At 38.3% G+C, this 17,293-nt stretch overlaps 1 protein-coding gene across 3 annotated transcripts; it reads left to right on the top strand.

Annotated features, from left to right (window-relative positions):
* The first annotated feature begins 957 nt into the window (after window positions 1-957).
* Window positions 958-16,711, top strand: LOC135707812 (bifunctional endo-1,4-beta-xylanase XylA-like). 3 transcript variants are annotated; one of them, XM_065229711.1, is made up of 3 exons: window positions 958-1,044; window positions 1,712-1,762; window positions 1,840-2,256. In XM_065229711.1, exons 1-3 carry the CDS (start codon window positions 1,033-1,035, stop codon window positions 2,137-2,139), a joined length of 363 nt encoding a protein of 120 aa, XP_065085783.1. In that variant the 5' UTR covers window positions 958-1,032; the 3' UTR covers window positions 2,140-2,256. The 3 variants fall into 3 exon arrangements, with proteins under 3 accessions (XP_065085783.1, XP_065085782.1, XP_065085781.1); XM_065229710.1 differs by lacking the exons at window positions 1,712-1,762; window positions 1,840-2,256 and adding exons at window positions 16,175-16,225; window positions 16,303-16,711 and having other exon boundaries at window positions 976-1,044; XM_065229709.1 differs by lacking the exons at window positions 958-1,044; window positions 1,712-1,762; window positions 1,840-2,256 and adding exons at window positions 15,475-15,560; window positions 16,175-16,225; window positions 16,303-16,711.
* Window positions 16,712-17,293: the final 582 nt, after the last annotated feature.

Raw genomic sequence — 17,293 nt, 5'->3', positions numbered from 1 at the left:
GAGCAATTAATTCTTATTCCAGTGTTCAATATAAACAATTTTCATTCAAATAGGTCCCTCTTATAATAATCACTCAATATGCTAGATTAGATAGAGCAATTTCAAGTGCAAGGTGCATCCATCCAGGCGCAGCGATAATAAGCTATATGTGAGATAATGGTAGCCTATAAGTTCTGCCCCCAACATCAATCATTGCAATCGTTGAGCCCCGCAGTGAGAGTGACTCCATCATAATAAATTTGACATCGCATGGATCAGTATGCTCACGCTTCTTCTTCTTCTTGCCGGGCTCCCTCGTGTGAACCATTAGTACTCAACACATGCGATGTGCGCCGAACTCCTTGGAATCGCTTGCCCAGGGAGTCGGGTATGAAATGTACATGATTAATTGCCGCCGCATGGGAGCAGAAGATACATTCGGAATCGATTTATTTCTGCACTAATAAAATAAATAAAATATTATCGCAAATTACGTTCCATTAATAATGGAGATGGGTGACACCGTCTAGGAACTAGCACTAGCAGCAAAGTGCTTGAATCGATGCCTCAATGGGAATGTGGTCCTACCTAGAAGATGACAGTGAGGAACCTTACATCGATTGAGCATTTGTCAGTTTACTTAGAATTTAGAATTTGTTCTAAGAACGCCACCCTCGCTGTCTGAACGACTCATATTTAATTTTAAGCTGGCATCTCCCGCCCTTGTCGGTACTGTACGTTTACGCGCTTATTAGTTTAGAAACTCCTCCTGCACGCTCGGTAACCTATTGCGGTCCTCAGGTACCATTAGCTGAAATATCACCACCGACGAGACTATTGCGGATGCCGTTCAAAAAGCCATCACTGGCAAATGCTACTAATCCACGCCGCCACTAGCTTTGCTGCAGTGTGAGGGCGAAATGCAGTCACAATCACTATATAAAGCCTACCAATTAGCTTAATTTTCATCCAGTATCGAATTGCAATCTCAACAGCTAACAAGTAACACAAACAAGTGCTTCCGAAAGGATTCAATCGAAACTACACATCAAGATGTTCAAGCTGGTAAAGTGATAAGAAGAGCGGAGAGAGAAAGTGATAACGATAACTAAGTGGCGAACTCCCACCCTCAATTGAACCTAGAAGAGAAGGATGAATTATAGCAAAATTCATAAATTTCATTTCAATCGAAGTGTATCATACCCACTTTCTTGTGATTTGGAAGAATTAGAAGTAAATTACATAGAAGTTGAATTAAGAACTTATTTTATCATAATATAAAAGACAAATCAGTAAATTTATTTACAACCTTTTTAAGCTTCAAGATACTTGAGCAACTTAAAATTATGACCAAGTTCACCAGAAAAATCGTCAATATTTTGAATTTATAACTATATTCCTACATTGTGAACGTTTGTAATAGTCGACCTTTATGGGTATGTTTCAAACGCTCTGAATCTGTGTTAGCCAACATCTGCGTAATATTCATAAATATCTCTTTCCTCCAAGGAATGGACAAAAGATCATTTTATTTGGATACACACTTTGTCACAACTGTGTGACATGAACAATTTATCTAGTTGTTTCCATTAGTGTTCGTTAATCATATTTTGAGAGCTTCTATAGTAGATTAATATCCAATGATTATTACCGTCGTGGTGTGTTCGTCATCGTTGTCATTGTGTTTAATATGATTCTAAAAACCGCAAATCCCCACAACTTGTACTTCCAGGTACTCATCTCTACTCTGATTGTGGCTGCCTGCTGCATGCCCGCTGACAAGGTACTAATTGCAAATGCTACCAATCATCTGATAAGTAGTACACATGCATACTGACATCGTTTCCTTTGCCTTCTTAGGACAAGTCTGAACATTTGGAACAATCGGAGACCCAGTGGAACTCTGCCTGGGCTAACCCGGCCGCCAACCCGAATGCCGCTTGGGGAGGCAACAGCTGGAACCGATGGAACAACCCAGCTGCTGCTGCTGCTGACCCACGCTTGAACCGATGGGGAGCTGAGCCATGGAACCGCCAGTATGGAGCCAATGCCGGATGGAACCAGTGGAACCGTGCCGGAGTTGGAGCCGGTGCCGGTGCTTGGCCAGCTGCTGGAGCCCCTGCTGCCGCCGCTGTTAACCGTGGCTGGAACACCTGGTAAATGATGGTGATGAACGAATAAGATACCTCAGTACCACCAGTGAACAGTGTGACAAACGGCTATGACAATTTTCTTTTCTGTACAGTGTACCAAGTTTTGGAATATAATTAGCGGACTTTAAAAACACAATACATAATTTGTTTCATTACATATCCCTTTTTCCCAGCTGGTTGGCTGATAATTATCCGAAAATATTTCTTCAATTCAGCGTCGATTTATTCCAAATGTTCATGTAAATGGTAGATAAATAGTCTATCTTGCTAACCATTGACACAACATTTGTTAAAATAACCGATTTTTTTTATTCCAGCTCTTTAAATTTTCCCCATCAGCAAACGTTTTAGAAAAAAATTGACGTCATTCATTTTTGGCAATTAAAAAGCATTTTTTTTTTCGTTTAAAACCCTAATTCTGTCAATGAAAATGCGCTTACTGTGTTCCGGTAGACAGTAGAATGCAATGAACTCATTTTCATGAACGTAATTTCGGTTTTGAACGAAATAACTGAAGAGCTTTGAGTGTGTTGGTTTATTTCCTTTGAATTCCGTGATAAATACTGGAACGCACAAAAATTGGTCGACAAAAAAATCGTTTCTTTCAGTCAAAATTTATATCACAAAAATCTTCTTATTTTTCTTTTGGTAGTTCAATTTATATATTTAAAGGAAAAATGTTCGTTTATTCTTCGCCAAATCCGAACTGCCATGCCTTCCGCTTAGCCCCTTCCATTAAATTTTCCACAGTGGTCTCATCGACCTTATTCGCCGCCGAACGCCAGTTAGATTTAAACAGCTGCTCGTTTTCCATGGATTTATTAGTTTTTTTTTTTTTGAGATTCCGTTTGACCAAGACCCAATACCGTTCGATAGGGCGGAGTTCTGGGCTGTTGGGAGGGTTGTGGTCTTTGGGTACCACAACCAAATTGTTCGCATCGTACCACTCGATTGCCTTTTTCCCATAGTGCATAGTGGCAGCTCGCCAAGTCCGGCCAGAACAGGTCTATTATGTTGCTTTAGGAATGGTAGCAGCCGCTTTTCCAGGCAGTCCTGGACGTAGATCTCTTGATTGATGGTTCCCGTAGTAATTAAAATGCCTTTTTTTAGACCACACGTGCATATGGCCTGCCAGACGAGATATTTTTTCGGGAACTTCGATAGTTTGATGGTTTTGAAAATTTCAGCCACCTTACCTTTTCCTGATGCGGTATAAAACTCCTGTCCCGGAAGCTGCTTGAAGTCCGCCTTCACATAAGTTTCGTCGTCCATAACGACACAGTCGAACTTTGTGAGCAGATTCGTATACAGCTTTCGGGACCTCTGCTTTGCCGACGTGTTTTGTTTGTAATTTCGGTTCGCCACCTTCACCTTCTTAAACGTTGACAACCCGGCTCGTTTCTTGGCCCGCTGTACAGTAGTATGGGAGACATTGAGCTTGCCAGCGACGTTCCGGATGGAGAGGTTAGGATTCCGCTTATATTTCACCGTCACCTTCTTCATCGTCGCTGCCACGTCCGGATTACGATTGCCGCCGCTTTCAGGCTTCCTGGCAGTCGACAGACGCTCCCCGAACACTTTTAAAACGTTTGGCACGGTCGATTTGGCCACATCCAGTAATTTTGCTAACTTGGCGTGTGAGAACGTCGGATTCTCTTGCTACGCGAGCAAAATTTTGACACGCTGCTCCTCTTGCTTGGACGTCATTTTGAAAACTGGAGAGCAAACGGTGAAAACTCATCATAGCAAACATTGTATATACTCTCAACTTCCAAATGCAGCATTTCAGGTTTTTTATGCATCTTTAACAGAAATACACCAATTTGAAGTTGACCAATTTTTGGGCGTTCCAGACTTTAGTATCAGCCGTAGCCGGTCCACGGGGATCAACATGTACTGGTCCAGACTCTTTTAGAATTTATTTGAAATACCCCTACTTCACTTCTGATAAAGTTTCAAAGTTCGTTGATTGACTATTCATGAAATTAGTGGCGATTCAGAACAAAGAAACTGGTGGCCAAGAAGGCCTTGCTCAATCTTGAATGTTTGTTTCGCTGCAGAGAAGGTTTCGGTCCCGCATGACGACACTAAGTTATCGGCAAATTTTTGATTAAGATTCAGCAAATAAAATGCCAAGCTAGTCAGCGGTGGCAATCTTTTTTGCTCCACAATGCTTATGCGGTTCTAAATCGGGTCCTAATCAGCCTCTCAAATTTTAAATTATTTAGTGAGAAACTGGTTGTGCACAAACCATTTGGTGTTTGTATGGAAATTTAGACATTCCCGGGTATTTTCAGCACACATATCGATAAAAGAAGCTTTCATCTAGCATCTAATACGGTAGTACCGTTATGCCAACCGGTGGAAACTAACGATTTTAAATTGGCTCACTACTTGACTAGCCTATTCGTCTCAAGCAAATCGATTAACGTACCCCATTCTAATCTAAATTCTAATACTACACTATTTTGTGATTCGCTTTGAAAGTTTGACAGATAAAACGAGGGATTCGTGGATTTTCCTATGTTGCGAGGGGTGCATCAATTAGCTTGGGACCGAAAACAGTACCAGAGTTGAGCTAAAAAGTTGAGTACGTTTCTTCGGTATCTTCTGGTCTTAGAGTTACCTCTATATTCCAAATTATACCAGTTGATTTAGCTAAGTTTACGATTCGAACTATTTCGTCCATTCCAATGTTTTTTTTTCAATTATTATTCCAATATGGTAAGAAAACTAACATATTCTGTAATATTCTGTGATGGCAACTATTGAGCATTAGTGACATTTATGTATGAATGATTTTTGCGAAAAAATTGGCTGCGATTATTTGCGATCTTTCGAAATCTTGTAACATAAAAATATTGAGTCAAAATAGATAAATCGAATACTAGCCGGCGCCGGTGGTGTAGTGGTAAGCGTGACTGCTTTCTAACACCCCAATGGGTCTGGGTTCAATCCCAGCCGAGGTCGGTGGGATTTTTCTGAGGCATAAAAATCTCTGGTCACGTCTTCCGTTGGTCCCGGCCCATGTGTGTGTTGCGAATGGGTGCGATATCCTACGCAGGTGTGGAAGCTGCCTTCCTGCACATTCGATTGTCGTCAATGGATGGCAATCGATGTCCGTCGGTGATTGGCACTAGATTGCGGAACAGAGAGCGACGTTAAATAAAGGGAAAAAATTCGAATACCAAACGAGCAAACATGCTTTTACTGACCTCAACCTTTGCATGATTTCTTTTTTTATCTAGTTCGTTTGTTTGGAAGGCTCAATTGTATTAGCTTTACCGAGCCGATAATTAATTGTTCTTTGTTTGTAACAAAATTCACTTAATTCTATGTCTAATAGGAGTTGTGCCAAATACTTGCGGCTTATCCCATGTTAGAGGGGTACATTGTAGAAGGATAGTGAGGTTCTAGATTCGTCTGGAGCTCGACCGGCTATGGTGACCAGTGGACGACAATGAGACTCATCGAGACGGGAACACAAGACAAACAACAACTAATTAAGAGAGACAAATGAGTCATGGCAGGCTTCCAGTGCGCGCGCTACCGTATGCGAGACGCAATACGAATAGTCTCATAGTCATAGCAGTCGCATGCGCAAGAGATTTGTAGCACTCTGCTTCTCTCTCTTCAGTTTTGTCGCATCTCACATTCTCATAATGTCTGTGTGTCGCACTGTTTTGTAAGCACAGCACATTTCCGGATGTATGCGTTTCATGAGAACGAGTATCATGCGACGTCGCGTGAGGCGAAGCTCATGCGCTTTTCTCAATGAGACGTCGCTAAGCGACGTCTCAATGCGACATCGAAATAACAAACTCAACTGGAAGACCAACTCGTGTTCTTGATGTGGGAAAAGTGTTGTTCCGTTTTGAAAACGGTGGAAAGCGACCTAGCTACTACACTCTTATCGAACATGGGGAAGAGGTGTCAGATGGCTATGACCAATAAAGTTTATCTAGCGGCAATTTTCGTTGATTAAAGGATTAACTTGAAAAATAGCCCATTCATAACGAACGGCTTTGGTAAGCGAAATGTACAATCAAGTTGTGGTTTATTTGCTCGTTAATATGCTTTTTTTCAATTTCACCGAGGGTCCACGGTACTGACATGGTGGCTGGTATGAACAATCCTGTGAACACTAACACATCTGAAGAATTCAGTTGCTGCCGTAGTAAGTTTAGTTGATTGACAGGTATTCAATACAATTCCTGAAGCAAGAATCTTAGCAAAAATCCGTAGTACAGATATGACACAACTTTTTCCTAAATTTATTACATTAACCTTAATCCAGCATTTCGTACCTACGTACACTGTTGGTGTACAAACTAGCCTAGTTTAACACGTTGTAAATGTGTTCTGTTATGATCAATTGAGCTGAAATTTTGACGCAAAACTACAAATATGTTGAATTTCACGTGTAAGAAATACCAAATTTTTTAAAGCACCTGCTGGAAGGTGATAATAAAATTAAAATTTGTGCATAGCTGATCGGACAAAGATCAATGGAAAAGCAAGTTTTGAGTCAAAATTTGAGCTCAATTTATCATAACAGAACAAATTTACTACATGTTAAACTTGGTTAATTTTTAAGTGTAGACTTGTGTGTATGTAATGAGAAGTCACCACCACCGTTTTTGTAGCAAAGTACACTTCTGCGTTGAAAATAATCCCTTAAGATAGTGTTCACTCAAGCCAGACAAAATACAAATATGAATCTTCAGAGTTCTATCACTACTAGCGTGTTGATATGATCGATCAAGTCAGACCGAACTGTGTAAAATATAGCGCTGTTTCACATTAAAAATCGTCCATTTATTTTTTTTTTACTGGTCTGAGTAAAAGTATTCTGAGGGATTTTTTTTTAGCGCGGCAGTCTAATTTGGTGCAAATGCGCAATAACTTGTTTATTTTTCCACCAAATGGGCTGAAAGCTTCAGAGGCTTCCAAAAAAATGTATTTTAGAAGATTGTCGCATAAGGACTTGTTGAAGGACGCATAGTTCCAGAGATATTCCGGTATTAATTGGGGTGCTAACATGCTAACGGTATCCCAACTACCGTAAGGTTGCCATCCACCGCTCACGCAGTCTTCCTTTAGCATCCTTTCGAGTTCCTAGGAGCATGAGTGGTGATCTTACGGTGATTCCAGTATATCTCTGGAACCATGTGTTGAGCCTGCATAGATCTATACTAGAAGATATTTCTGGGACCTTCTAAAAACTTCACCCCATTTCAAAAGCCACATGTGAAAAGGGCACACAAGTCTTCTGTGAACAAACCCTTGCAGTCCCTTCTCTCGTCACCCGACAACATCACATATGATGGGACCACGAGAGTCAAGGCATGCGAAACAGCGCACGGCGATGAAACAGTCGCATGTGATTGAATACATGCGTCGCATTGAGAGAGCAATGCGATGAGACAAAAAAAATTGAAACGCTCGAATTTGTTGAGAGCGTGTAGCTTGTCGCGCGCATCGTTCTGGTCTCTCTTTTGTACGATTAATGTAGCACACCATGGATTTGAGAGTCATGCGACGCTCTGTCTCACAGCTCGCTGTCGCATTTGTGGACGCGTGAGATTTTCGGAGGCCTGCAAAAGACAAAGGTATTAAATTCCTATACTAGACATTTGCAGAAACTGCATGAAATTGTTAAAGATTGTTTTTATTTTCCCAGTCATGAAGATTTGTGTATACAGTATGATCAAAAAAGGGCAAACCTTGTATTTAGAGGAAAGGGGTTGATTTAAAAATGGATTTCTATTTGCCTAAACATGGATCACGGTAACAACTTTCTGTATTGAGAAGCTGCTAAAGGTCAAAATGTTACTTATTAGTTGAACATGCTGATACTCACTGAAAAAAAAAAACTATTTTAAGGTCATTCCGCGTGAAGTGATCACGGAAAGTGCAATCCACCTTCTCCAATTTTAACCAAAGTAATTGAAATATATTCATTTTGGGTCAAAATATTGAAAATTAATTTGATTGTGGTGGTTCAACCGCCCCCCTGATAAGGCGCCTATCCCTTTACTTCCAAAATTTTCAAAAATTTGCTATTTTAAAACGTCGATAACTCCGTGCCAAATTGAGCTACAGGAAATGGTAGCAATTGTTTTTAGCTTGGAATTTTGCAAGTAACTTGAAAAAAATATTGTTTATTTTTGGGAGTGTTGCCAACTATATTATTATAATAAAAGTATTTTAAAAAAACGCATTTTTCGCTAAATACATGTAATTTTATTTTTGATTTCTCAACGGAATCGTGTTTTTCAGACTTTTTTTTCAGTCTAGAACACTTATTGACCCAAAAAAGTGCCGTTGCTGAGATATGGCGTATTAAAAAAATATGGTCAGTAGGTTTTTATTTATTTATTTATTTATTTATTTGTCGTCAATCAGTGTAGACCGTTTTGCAATTTTACTTAAACGCTAATTGTTACAATTTTACTTCAAGTGCTTGCATAACATTTATATTTTATTGTTGATGTCTAACTAACCCCGTGAAGAAAGTTTTTAAGCGTACTTTAATTCATTGTTATGTCAATAGATTCACAGTATGTATTATAGCATATTTTTGGCATAGTCTGTTCTTTGATTGTTGATGCTAAACAAATTTCTATTCCGCAGTGAGCGAGTGGGAGCATAAAAATGAATATTTTCCAAAATCTCTGGGCTGTTAACTCTTTGCGAAAGCACACCGTTTTTCATTGCGAACTCTCTTCGCTTTTTGAGCTCATCAAAATTAATTAGCACACATCGCGATTCATAAGATGGAAGTGGAAATCCGTCCAACCCAACTTTCTTATAGCAAACAACAAGAACTTCTTTGAAACTGATTCAATGTTGTTTACATGTGTATCATGATATGGACCCCAAACTATGCTACAATATTCGAGAAGAGGCCTCACATATGCTACGTAAAGTGTTTTGATTGTGTAGGGATCAGTCTTGTAAGCGGTCACGGTAGTCGACACATTTTCTGTGACAATCGACTGCCTTTGCCTCCGACACTTGCAAAACAAGCTACAGTGCCAAAATAAAATGTCATATGACAGGCTCTGTCATACAACACCGTCGCCGAAGACCGTCACGAATGTATGCATTTTAGTTTTTCTCATAATTAGAGCTGTGGATGTTGTGCTTGTGTGAATTCTGAAAATAGTAAGCAATGATGTCTTAATAATAACATTTCTGATCAGAAATGGTTTCATTTACACCAAATTGAGGAATTAGAACGAAATCACACATGTCATATGATAGTTTTTTTTGGGCCTATAGCCTAGTCAGTAAAGGCACGGTATTACCAAGCCGGAGGCGGCGGGTTAGATTCCCAGTCCGGTCGAGGGAATCTTTTGGGTTGGAAATTTTCTCGACTTCCCTGGGCATGGGCTTGCCACACAATATACAAAGTCATGCATTGGTATTGGCATCGAAAGCTCTCAATTAATAACTGTGGAAGTGCATTTAGAACACTAAGTTGAGAGCACGCAATAAGCTAATATGCGCTAAGCAATAAGCTTGAAATGCGAACAAGAAGAAGAAGAATATGATAGTTATTTGATATTTTTTTTATTTGCTCGAATGTTATTCTACGGTTTGTGTTGTGTGAGAGAGACGACGGTAGAGCATGAGTGTACGAATACAAACAGACTGTCACGCACGACAACGAAGCGAGTGTAGTAAAAAACGTCGACTGTTTCAACCCCTGGTAGGGATCATTGAAGTGCAAACTAAATAATGTTGCTTACTTTGTAGATAAATGTTATTGTAGTGATCAGCAAAGGTTAACTTGGAGTCGAGGATAACACCTAAAGGGTGTCCATGATGAAATTGCCACACACAAAATTGATTCGCAAAATTCGAGTTTTCATCCGTGTCATCATTGGTGTTGTACGGAATACTTTTTCCTTCACTTCTGGGCTTCCGATCGGTGGTCAACCGTTCCTCGAACCGCTTAATCACTCGCGACACCGTGGAATTCGCGATTCCCAACGTTTTAGCGATGAAACGATGCGAGAGATCCTTGTTCTCGTGATGAATGCGCAAGATTTTATCACGCACGAGCTGTTCTTTCGACTCCATTTCCGCGAGTTTTGATCACAGGACTTTAAAACTTGCAGGATGTAAATAATGCACTATGAACTAAATCCACCCAAATTTTCATTAAATTCTACCCAACGGTTAAAAAGTTAGAGCAATTTCATAGTGTGGCAATTTCATCGTGGACACCCTTTAAGTCTCTGACTTGATAGGATCTTTGGATTGTTTTCTGGCCAAGGGTAATTGTGTCGTGTATTACAGCGTGCATTCTTGTGAACGATATAGAATTGCATTTATTAACATTTAGTTCTAACAAATTTTTCTTACACCATGTGTAAAAAACGTCAATTTCATGTTGAAATATTTGAAGATCAGGTGCTTTAGATATCTTCATGAAAAGTTTCATGTCATCAGCATATTAAGAAACATGAAGACATTTCAAAATATGTTCTATATCGTTGACAAATAAAATAAACAGTAATGGACCAAGATGTGAACCTTGTGGCACACCAGATGTTACATTAACTATGGTGGACAGATTTCCTTCAAATCTTACCTTTTGCGTCCGCCTTGATAACTATGACTCAATCCATTTCAGTTGCCTAGGATTGAAGCCTAATTTGGATAGCTTAAAAAGCAAGAAAGGTATATCAACTCTGTCAAATGCTTTACTAAAATCAGTATATAGCGTTTCTACATAATTTCCTTTATCCATTGAGTTTAAACAATATGACACAAAATGTATCCTGTTGGTAGCTGTAGATCGTCCTTTTACAAATCCGTGTTGTTTGCTAGTAATTACCGTCCTAAGAATACATTGGACGCATTTCGCGCCAAATCGAATCGAAGCTGGCAGCACCCTCTCAGATCTCAATAATTTTTTTTGGATGTGTAGACTTTGTCTAAATAAGCACTTTTGCATACTCAGTTTTTCCAAAAATTATCTAGACTAACATTTGAGAAGGGCCAAACTTTTTCTGCCGATTTTTTTCAAAAAAATATTATGCAAAAATGACAACTCCAACAAAAATAGGATGTATGGATGACTTTAATGAAATTGACCAAATTAGCGAAAAAAATACTGAAAAAAATTTCATTTGAGACATACACTGAAAAAAATCGATTTTTAAAATTTAAAGTCGGTTTAAAAAAATGGCCATGTTGATTTCATACAAGCAGCAGTCAATATGATAACGAAAGTTGTAGTAAAATTATTATCATGGACCAAAGTAGTAAATTAAGGCTCAAAGGATTGAAATGTTGTGCAAATATAAATAATCCGAGATGCAACCGAAATAAGTTACGGGCCATATCGTCAAAGATTTCAGTCAAAGCATGGATTAGAAGCAGAATGGCATTTTTTTGCACCGTCTCATGGAAAAGGTCCCTGTGATGCCATTGGTGGCACTCTCAAGCGAATGGCAAAGAGAGCTAGTCTTGCTCGAGATTATGGAAACACCATAACAACTCCACGAGAATTATATAACTGGGCAGTTGAACAAACAGATAAAAATATCACAAAACTACGTTTCGAGTACATATCCACTGAACAGTACATCGAAATGTCAGAAGAACTCCAAGAACTATATAACAGCACAAAGACAATATCTGGCACACAGAAATTCAACAGGTTTGTGCCTATAACTGGTGACAAAGTTGCGGCAAAAAGGTATTCTAATTCAGAAGATGAACCAAAAATATTTAACTTGATTGGAAAAAGGAAAAAATAGCATGTATGAAAATAGGTTTAAAACATTGAAAATATATAAATAAATGATATATGAAAAATCTTGTCATTTTTCTCTCACATATTTTCAAATTTTGCATCAGTAGTAGACAACAGATCAAGGGAATGATATTTTTTTTACAAGGTCTACATGTCCAAATAGTTTTCATATGAAATTCTCGATTAATCAAAGTGAACTTAAGTGCTGATTAGACAAAATTGAATCGCAGAGAGATGATTTTGAGCTTCACTGGTTTAGTTTTGCGTAAAAATGGCAAATAAAAAAAAAAATCCGTTCAGACATGAAAAATTTTATGTAAGAAAAACTTTTTTTCCTTAAAAGTGCCCATCTCGCGATGTATGGACGGTTGGTAGTAAACATAATAACCTATCTTGAGGCAAAGTTTCATCCAAATCAAACATGGCCATTTTTTTAAATCGACTTTAAATTTTATATATCGATTTTTTTCAGTGTAGGTCTCAAATGACATTTTTTCCAGTATTTTTTTTTTCGATAACTTGGACAATTTCCTAAAAGTCATCTATACAACACATTTTTGTAGGAGTTGTCATTTTTCCATAATATTTTTTTGAAAAAAATCGGCAGAAAAAGTTTGGCACTTCTCAAATGTTAGTCTAGATAAATTTTGGAAAAACTAAGTATGCAAAGTGGCATATTTACAGTTTACACATCCAGAAAGTTTCATTGAAATCTGAGAGGGTGCTGCCAGCTCCGAATACGATTTGGCGCGAAATGCGTCATTGTCATTAATGATGGATTCGAATAATTTAGGAATGCTTGATAATATAGCAACTCCACGGTAATTTTTTATATCAGACTTTTTACCACTTTTAAAAATTGGAATTAAAAATTATTCCTTCCAAATCGGAGGTAGTACACTCGACTCCAAGGATAAATTAAACAGCCAGAATTACGGTTTTCCTAGCTCCTTCGAAAGTGACTTTAAAAAATAGGTGGTAAATCATCCGGTCCAGCACCTTTTGAAGCATGCAACCACCACGAATAATTTCCTTGAGAATTAAATTATCAACTGCGATGTTCTTCATTTGCTCGGGGAGGTACGAAAAATATTGATAATCTCGCCCATTATCATCGTGAATTGTATAAACGTCCTGGAAGAAGTCAGCAAATAAGTTACTAATCTGACTAGGAGTATTGCCCAACCTACTGTCTAATTGCATTATTGAGGGAAAGCTCTTGGATTTTTGCCTTTCTTTAACATAGTTAAAAAGGATTTTGGGTCTGACTTAATGTTAGTTTCAATCTTTATATTGTGCTCTTCATATGCATTTTCAATTTCTAAATTAAGTTGGTTACAAATTGTAAGGTAATAGGTAAAATTTTCATCATTTTTGTTTCTCTTGTACACTTTATGAGCTTTCTGCTTTCTATTTCCAAGATTTATTATATATTGTACCATATTGGTGCTTTTGCATTGGCTTTTTTTTTTCATTTGCTTCATTGGCACCAGGGTGCCTTCCATTCATTTTGGCTAAGAAAATGTTTTATGGAATTATGGAATAATAAGATTATATGATAATATTTTGTTTGTGTAAGCAACAAGAAAATATTGTGAAGTTTGGGTCTGACGCATAATACCTGCCAATTTTGCTACATTAGCGTCGCAATAAGCGATTTTGTCATTTATCTCGCCCACTCTTCGCGAAGAGGCGATCAGAAAATCGCTCATTGTGACTCTGTTAAAGCTAAATTTGCATGTGTTGGATGTCAAACATAAACTTAACAATATTTTCTTGTTACTTACACATACAAAATAATATCATAATATCTTATTATTCCATAATTTCGTAAAACATGTTTTTCGCCAAAATGAATGGAAGGCACCCCGATTGGCACTATCTGTTCTAGAGTAGAGTAAATAATCTGATAGAATACATCAACTGCATGTTCTGCATCATGACTACGGATTACAAGTTGTCAATCTATACTGTTCAATTTATTTTCGATAGCTCCATAGTCTGCTTTACTGAAATCAAAATAGGAGTCTGACAAATTATTATCCACCATTGCGGTTTTTTCAAGTATCATTATGGAGTATTCAATAGCAGATACTCAAAAATCATCGGTCATGGTAGTAAATTGTAAATCTAAATAGCAATTATTTTGATTTTTTTAATGATTTACTTGATTTAATCCAATTTGTACACATTTGTCAAACAAAGTATGAAGTGTTTCATTTTCCTTTATAATCGGAATCAAAATGGATTCATTTTCGTTATCTACAATAAAATTAGCTGCCCGTTGATTAAAATCTCCGTATATGTAAACGTTTGCTTCAGTCTCGAATTCCGATATAATACTGCTAGCAAGACCAAAAAAAATTCAAATGCTTCTTTTTTGGCACGTTCTGGTGGAAAATACACAACCGCGAAAGAATAAACTCGATCACCAATAATTTATTAGACCCATACATGGTCAAACTCTGTTCTTAAAATCACAGGAAAGTGCAAGCATTAACTTTTTTTTAAAATTAATTCACTTTGGCACAGGCGCTTCTCAATCTATTAAAATTCTGGCAATAAATGACCAACTCCTTACTTTCATCATTACGACGCAATTGCAAATTTTGCGCTTCAGTACTAGGCGGCAAACTAAAACTATTTAAATCAATTACCTCTCCTTCCTGCTGTCGAGAGGTCGCCAAATCGTAAAAGATGTCCCGTTCTTCAAAAATATTGTCATCGTAGGGACTTTCCTCTAGATTTTCATTGCATAAACACTTATGAACTATGAAAATGGTGGCAATTTTATCTTTCTATTGGTGGATACACTCTGAAACAATGTAATTTTTATCATAACCAAATACATTAATGTCGCAAGTTTGGTAACAGTTGATTGTATACGAATTTCTGATTCCATGATATGATCTAGATCATCAACATGTTAATGCAAATCTCATCTCATTTTTTGTTTTCTGTCTGCAAAGTAGACGTATTGTAGAGCAGTTCTGCTTAAAGCAACGTACGGTTACCTTTAAACTGTTATTTTGGAACGCCTTTTCTGTTTAATGCAGAGGCGATTTTTGTGATGGGTTTCTTGAAATAACCGGGAAAAACCGGGAATTGGATTTGATTTGCCCATTTGAACTTTTGCCACACCTTATTCTAACTAAATTTTTGGAGGTCTCCTGATAGCAAAGGAACGGAAAGCTATGCCGAAGGCTTCGGATGAGGCCCGGGCGAGAAAGTTTTTAAGGAAGGCGTAAAGATCCAGTTGGAACGCAATATCCTAATATCCAATATTCTTCAGATACGCTTTTCTGATCAATCGCAAACTTTTTACAGCTCTAATATGACAACTGTATAGAACACCTCCTACACGCTCGGTAACCTATCGCGCTTCTCGGGTACCATTAGCTAAAATATCACCACCGATGAGACTATTGCGGATGCCGTTCGAAAAGCCTTCGCTAGCAAATGCTACTAATCCGAGACGCAACCAGCTTTGCTGCAGTGTGAGGGCGAAATGCAATCAGAATCACTATATAAAGCCTACCAATTAGCTTAATTTTCATCCAGTATCGAATTGCAATCTCAACTGCTAACAAGCAACTCATACAAGTGCTCCCGAAAGGATTCAATCGAAACTACATATCAAGATGTTCAAGCTGGTAAAGTGATAAGAATAGCGGGAGAGTGATTTGAACGATAACTAAGTGGCGAACTTTCGCTCTCAATCGGTGTTGTTCTTGTTGATATCAGCCAAAAATTTTTTAAAAATTTAGTTTCAATCGAAAAGGAATAAATATTGTGTCTTTTTTGTTATTTGGTGGAATCAGTAGTGAAGTACATAGATGTTCATAATATGAAAGACGATTCAGTGAAATTACAGCTAACACCAAGTGTGGCTGAAAAATTATCAAATATTCTGAAGTGACGTTTTTTTTCTTACTATAAAAAGTGATCGTTTGTAATCGTCGAATTTTAAACATATTTTTCAAACGTTCTGAACTAGTGTAAACAAATATTTACGTTTGTAAAGGCCTTCTTCTTAAAAGATTTACTATCCTGTAATGGAAAACAGTTCGCATCATTTTTATTCATGCTGTTTCATTTCAGAAATTTGTCTAGGGGTAGAACTGAACAAGTTCTGAATGAACATTTATTGCAAAGAACTTATCGAATATCAAATTATTACGATTACCGAATTTGTAATGTTTATCAATGCTTTGAATGTTATTCTTACATTAAAAAAATGGCAAGTCACCACACTGTGTACTTCCAGGTACTCATCTCTACTCTGATTGTGGCTGCCTGCTGCATGCCCGCTGAAAAGGTACTAATTACAAATGCTACCAATCATCTGATAATTAGTACACATGCATACTGACATCGTTTCCTTTGCCTTCTTAGTACAAGTCTCATGAAAATTTGGAACAATCGGAGACCCAGTGGAACTCTGCCTGGGCTAACCCGGCCGCCAACCCGAATGCCGCTTGGGGAGGCAACAGCTGGAACCGATGGAACAACCCAGCTGCTGCTACTGCTGCTGATCCACGCTTGAACCGATGGGGAGCTGAGCCATGGAACCGCCAGTATGGAGCCAATGCCGGATGGAACCAGTGGAACCGTGCTGGAGCCGGAGTCGGTGCCGGTGCTTGGCCAGCTGCTGGAGCCCCTGCTGCCGCCGCTGTTAACCGTGGCTGGAACACCTGGTAAATGATTGGGATGAACGAGTAAGACACTTCAGTGCCAGTTAACAGTACGACAAACGGCTATGACAATTTTCTTTTCTGTACAGTGTATCATTTTTTCGAATATAATTAGCAGGCTTAAAAAACAATTATTAAAACAAAATTAAAAAAAAAAACGTTTACTTTATCATCCATCCCTTTGTCTCAGTTACAACATGGCAATAACAGAGTAGTAACCGTGGGCGGTCAATCGTGCTGATGATCATGCTCCCTTTGTCTCAGTTACAACGTCGATAAAGGTTAGCTGATGGTTAAAAATGTGTTCCGTGTGTTGTGATGCCTTGTTTTCCTCAACATGTTCCTAAGTCGCATAAATGTTGTACATGCGTTGATATTAAGCGGCGCCGGTGGTGTTGTGGTTAGCGTGATTACCTCTCACCCCAGCAGGCCTGGGTTCAATCCCAGTCGGCGCCGCCGGGATGTTCTGAGACATAACATCTCTGAGCCGTTGGTCCTGGATTCATGAGTTGATGGGTCGATAGGTACACAGTTCTAAAAAGTAGTGTAAATTTCTGTTCAATATAATGCACATAAATGGAGCGTCACATATCATATAGGTTTACATTATACATCATTTAAAGTTCTGACGCATTTCATGCAATGTAGCAAATATCTAAAAGCCTATCTTTGTAAACAACATTGTTTACAAG

The sequence above is a fragment of the Ochlerotatus camptorhynchus genome, unplaced genomic scaffold (assembly GCF_037179485.1).
Source record: "Ochlerotatus camptorhynchus isolate MF236.1 unplaced genomic scaffold, CSIRO-AGI_Acam_v1.1 ptg000319l, whole genome shotgun sequence".
Classification (NCBI taxonomy): domain Eukaryota; kingdom Metazoa; phylum Arthropoda; class Insecta; order Diptera; family Culicidae; genus Ochlerotatus; species Ochlerotatus camptorhynchus.
The sequence above is the reverse complement of the archived record's forward strand: the minus strand, read 5'-3'. Positions and strand labels throughout refer to the sequence as shown.